The 5,644-nt window shown below is 32.6% G+C and overlaps 1 protein-coding gene across 1 annotated transcript; it reads left to right on the forward strand.

Annotated features, from left to right (window-relative positions):
• Positions 1–611: 611 nt before the first annotated feature.
• LOC123538689 (uncharacterized) lies at positions 612–5,179 on the forward strand. The gene is made up of 3 exons (XM_053529661.1): positions 612–924; positions 2,959–3,360; positions 4,603–5,179. The coding sequence occupies exons 1-3, from the start codon at positions 717–719 to the stop codon at positions 5,010–5,012; spliced, it is 1,020 nt and encodes a 339-aa protein (XP_053385636.1). The 5' UTR covers positions 612–716; the 3' UTR covers positions 5,013–5,179.
• The last annotated feature ends 465 nt before the right edge of the window (positions 5,180–5,644 follow it).

Consider the following 5,644-nt stretch of genomic DNA (forward strand, 5'->3'; position numbering starts at 1 on the left):
ATGTATATCATCTGGCTAAAGGAAATGATTAGAATTACCATGGTTACAAATAATATACATTAAAGATATTTATCATTCTAATCGCTTGGATCCAGTATATACCGGAGTCTGTAATTAATCAAAGGCGCTCGAGGTCTTTTTTTAGCCACAGTCTATGTATAATATTAATACGATTCTTTACAACAATAGTACGTACACAGTTTATAATATATGCATGTAAGAATAGCTGAAAAATAAGTGTGGCAACATACATCATGTTATTTTCAATTGAAGTATAAATAATAAATTTGACATAAACATTGCATAATAGTTTACAGATTCGGTGAACACAATTTACATTTTGAAAGGATTTCCTAAAATGTCAGATGTTAGGGAGAAAAGTAAACAATTATACATAGATACTAGTATAGTGGTCAACATTTTTAGAGAATGGATAACCAATAGCACATGCAGTATATAAGAGGTCATGCAAGCATATTTGTTTACAAATAACGCAAATGCTGATAAAATCCTGGACATATTAATGAACGATATTCTTTACTTACGTTGCTATTAAAATGCAAAATGCTTATGTACACGTATCAAACGATAACAACATTTTGGCCTAAATGTAAAACCTTGATACAAGATTATTTCCTGGAACTTTCTTACTGCTGAGAAATTCATTTCGTTTGAAGAAAACAAGTCAGTTAAGACAGTAATACGTAGGAGTAACCATGTTTCTTTTACTATATATATCATTTATGTTATTAAATATTTTACGGATAAATTGTGATCAAACCTGTGACTGCCAGGAGATGGAAACCATAAAAGAAATTGTTCAGCAACTTATGTTTGAACAAAAACTGCAGTCGGCAAAACTTCGTAAAATGAAAGCCAGGCAAAGATCTACATCACTGGGGTCAGCCAGAGCAGTTTCTGCAGGTAAAGTGTAGCTGAATTCCAGAACTTAATTTTTGTTTTTGTATATGTTGGGTTTAACGTCGCACAAACACAATAATAGGTCATATGGCGACTTTCCAGCTTTGAAGGAAGACCCCATGCAGGTGCCCCTCTGTGCATTATCTCATCACGGACAGGTACCTAGGCAGGGCCACCGACCTTCCGTAAGTCCTCACATGGAGATTTCAACGCCCCGAGTGAGGTTCGAACCCACATCGGCGAGGAGCAAGTGATTAAAAATTAGCGGCCCCTCCTAGACATTAAATATATTGAGATAATTAGAATGTCAGATTAGTTTTATCAACTTAATGCGTAATTATCTAGATTTTAAGACACGGCATAGGCAAGTGTTTATGTCATAGAATGTTTTCTGTACCGTTAATGGTTTATTATCATCTTCAAAAATTTCATGATGACTTTAAACAACGTGTACCTGCTACATTTCTTCCGGCCGATAGCAGACCTGCCAACGGGAAACAGCTACTTAAACCAACACAAAAACTTTTGTATTGCATATATTATACCCCACCGAAGGCGGAGGGATATTGTTATGGTGTTGTCCGTCCGCCTGTTCGTTCGTCCGTCCGTCCAAAACTGAAAATGCTTAAAATTAAAAAAAAAGCATATTTAAGCTAGAATCACCAAACCTCACTTAATTATTAATTAGCACCATTGACCTGGTAAAGGCAGAGTTTTTCTGCTTGATTTGGTAAAAAAAATATATAAATTAAAAGCTTATTGTAAAAAATCAGTTATAATTACCAAACCACACATAATAATGATTAAAGGTGGTCAATCACATTTAAACAACATTTAATGACATTTTTTACTTTTTGTATATTCTGGTAGAGAATTATTTAAGGAACAAAAAGACCGATTACATAGAGTTAGATTCCTATTTGAAATGTATATTTTATTATTTTTATAAAATTTTGTAATTACTCCTCTTTAATATGAAAGTATATAAAAAGCTGGGTATTTCTTTTTATTTCGATACAATGTCTAGTTTTACATTTGCATTTGATAGACATATCAACTATTGAGCAATCTGAACCAAAAGCAAGTTTAAAAGCTGTGTGTAGCTTCTGAATTCATTTATTTCCAATCTATCTTGGTTGCGCAACCAAGATAGGCAAAGGGAGGTAATAATATTTTTTCAAACTTGCGTTTCTAATGAATTCCATCTAAATACATAATCTTTAATGCAAATATTTTACAAATACATTACAATATGTCTAATATTTATACATTTCCTTAGGCAAAGTATGTTTATCAAATTTATACTTATGATAAAATAACTCTATCTTGGTTGGGCAACCAGGATAGGAAAATGAAATTTTAAAAATACCCCCAGTAAAAATCTAATTTGTATTAAGTGTTAAGTGAACATAAATGAGTGTAAATGATCAGATGCTAAAGTTTCGAACAAATCCGTTACATGGCCAAAATCTGATTATCCACCTTTAAGTAGCACATGACCTTTACTCACATATTGTATTAGCCCCTTGACCCAGTAAAGACGGTTTAATTTCCCTTGATTTGCTAAGGGATTTTCCACTCTGTCTAAGTTACCGATGGATGGATCTTCATTGAACTTTACATAATTATCGATCACTATATGGCAATGATGCACGCGTAGTTTCTTCAGGACATTTTCTTAAACCAGGGTTATTGCCCTTCAGTTATTCTAAAATCTATAAATGCCCACAGAACACAGTAACCGTTGCATGTTTTTTTTTGTACTAGCGTACATTATTTGTGTATATCTGGAAATTAAATAACTTTCAAAATATATATTCAACTCTACACACAACAGCTATCGGTGGGGGATATAAATCCACCTAATTTGCTTGGTTTTTGTGTAACAGTGATGCATTTTTGTTGCTTTATGTACATTTTCGGTGTTTTATCATTTTCAATCAACATATCACCATTAAAGACTTATAGATATAAAGATTTTTCTTAATATGTTGTATGTTTCATCTGCTGTTATTAAGAATTATTTGAAATCAACAGATCGACTTTCAAAGATGGAAACAAAGGTAAAAGAAGTAGATAACAAACTAAACTACTTTATGAAAGAAAAGCTGGATGACAAAGAAGATATTGCAACTGTTTTGAAGAAAACGCTGACTTCTGAAAAGCTAGAAAGAATATATTTTGCTTCGGAAATGGAAAGCCAAATGACTGAAATGAAGGAGAACGTTGAGAATTTCAAAAAAGAAACAACTAGCGAAATTGATCGCCGTATTGCAAATATCAGCGCAACTCAATACGATTTTAAGCGAGATGTAAATGAAAAACTGGAAGATATAAAAGGACAAACAGACAGGTCAGTCAGCCAGGTTATGAAAGATGCAACTTCATCTCAGAAACTATTCATGCTTGAAATAGATGAAAAGCTGGAAAAAACGAAAGGTGAGGAAGAGTAAAATATCAGTAATAATATCAAAAATGTCAATACTGAAAAGACCCATTCTGCTGTTAATTTGCTTAGTTGTGGTCTTTGCTTTCACAGTATATTCTTATAGATTTTATTGATTTAAAATTATTATTAAAAACTAGATAAATTAAGAGAAAGTCGTCATGCGTAGCACATCTCATCCGCACGACCGATGGAATATAGGTACACATTTATTATAAATTCGATTCTAACCACGTAAACAATTCACACTTGCTAGTGTAGTTATTTTAGCAATCTGTCAATAGGCTGCTACAATTTTCACATCGCATAGCCGGAATTTTGAGGTGTATTTATAAACTAGTAATACAACGGTTTGCAAATAATTTGTGTATAAAATTAGTGAATTAAAAATGCAGCAGTTTTGATATTTGAACTAGTATAATGATATGATCTTGTGTGTGATGTCACAGTTTAATGATGCATAGGTTCGCCTGTTAGGAATTTCGCTCATTTATGGCAAAATGGCGCTTTATCATAGTCATGTGACTATATCTGTAATATATAAATAACCGTTGATATAATGGAAAAGATGTAGATCTCCAGGTTACAATTGTAGGGGTAAAAGGATAACTGCCAATTATATTTTATTATAGAATAAAGGACATGTTGTTGTCTTGTACGTTTATATAGGAACAGATACGGATCATGTTTTCGTACACACCGGACTGGCGTTTTCGCCGATTTTAATACCCATTTCGGTATCCATTTATTTCATACCAGATGACTCCTGTGCTGGTATTGGCTGCAGCGTAATGTTATGTATTTATCTTATGTATTCATCTTTAAACATTGAAAAAAAAAATTACGTTATTCCACTAGTCTTATACAGCTCGGTATATATCTGGCTAGCAGAGGCTAGTAGCTGTGAAAATGGCATAATAAAATCGTCATCATGTTTTAAGGTGCGTAAAGGTCATCGGAAAAGTACTATTAATATAAACGACTGGAAGCACAGCCCATCAATTGGTAATCTAGAAGGACTAAATCAAACTTGACTTGTGAAGCAGTGCGCTGTTAACCACTCTTAAAAAGGTTTGGTATTGAAACCACTATAAAAAGGTTCCTTTTGATCCTGAAGACAAAATATATCAGAATAATACAGAACGTTTTAACATATCCATCTTTTCAGTTACAACGACACTGTAAAAGTAACGTAAAGATGTTATTTTTACCACTACACATTTTTTGGGTTGCAGATCACAGAGTAGCATTTACAGCATACGGTTTCACAGAAGGTATGGTTTCTGAAGAGCCTCGATTTCCAAACATATTGGAAAACTCTGGAGATGGCTATGACAGTACAACTGGAAAATTCTCTTGCAGTGTTTCTGGGATTTATCATTTTGTTGTAACGTTATCAATTAAGCAAGACGATGAACATAAATCGTTAAACTGTTATATTTATGTAAATGCTGAACGAACAATACAAATGTATGTGCAAAAACACTCACATGAGTCTAAGAATTCATATCCCGCGACCGTGTCAGGAACACTATATCTGAACAGAGGAGATACTGTTTATGTTGGCGATTGTAACGTATATGGGAGAATCTACAGTGACACGTCCACTATTTTCACCGGTTTCTTAGTTTCTGCAGATAATTAATTAGTATCATGCAGGCCATGCATAATGTTTGCAAATTGGACACTAATGGTAATAGAAAAACAAACCAGCAACTATTAACAATAGCAAAGTTTATTTTTCAAAGTAACAATTCAAAGACATTGGAAATGTTAACTAGCCGTTAAGTCCAATTATAATATACAAGAATAGTCCAATTCCTGTCCTGGTCTAACTAAACCCCAAACAGTATTTCAAATTTCTCACACAATATAAATCCTCTCTCTTTAAAGATATTTTGAATCCACAAAATCTTTATGTAAAGCTACCAAATGTAAAATGTTCAAACTGGTTATATTTCTTTATAATTAAGAAAGGCAGGAAAGTTTTTCAATAAGATCTTACTTAATTCTACCTGTCGAGTAATGATAGAAAATAAGTATAATAAGTTTATCAATTGTTAAAAAGTCATTTTGAAAATGCAACCAATAAGGTTTATTGGTGTTCTTCATTTAGAGTATTAATATGTTTCTACGATATATGGTTACAACAAATTGTTGGTGATGTAAATGCCTTTTTATTTGTTTTAAAACAAAGACTTAAAGATAATTTAATCAAAACTGGCATAGTCGATTAGAAGATTCATCAAGGGCACTATTTTATAGAACTGTATTTAA

Source organism: Mercenaria mercenaria, chromosome 18 (assembly GCF_021730395.1).
Source record: "Mercenaria mercenaria strain notata chromosome 18, MADL_Memer_1, whole genome shotgun sequence".
Classification (NCBI taxonomy): domain Eukaryota; kingdom Metazoa; phylum Mollusca; class Bivalvia; order Venerida; family Veneridae; genus Mercenaria; species Mercenaria mercenaria.

Excerpts from the sequence above, each read along its gene's own strand:
- LOC123538689 (XM_053529661.1), top strand. The coding sequence starts at position 717 with ATGTTTCTTTTACTATATATATCATTTATGTTATTAAATATTTTACGG. Across the intron at positions 925-2,958 it reads AGCCAGAGCAGTTTCTGCAG|ATCGACTTTCAAAGATGGAA; the intron begins GTAAAGTGTAGC and ends TGAAATCAACAG. Across the intron at positions 3,361-4,602 it reads AAAGCTGGAAAAAACGAAAG|ATCACAGAGTAGCATTTACA; the intron begins GTGAGGAAGAGT and ends TTTGGGTTGCAG.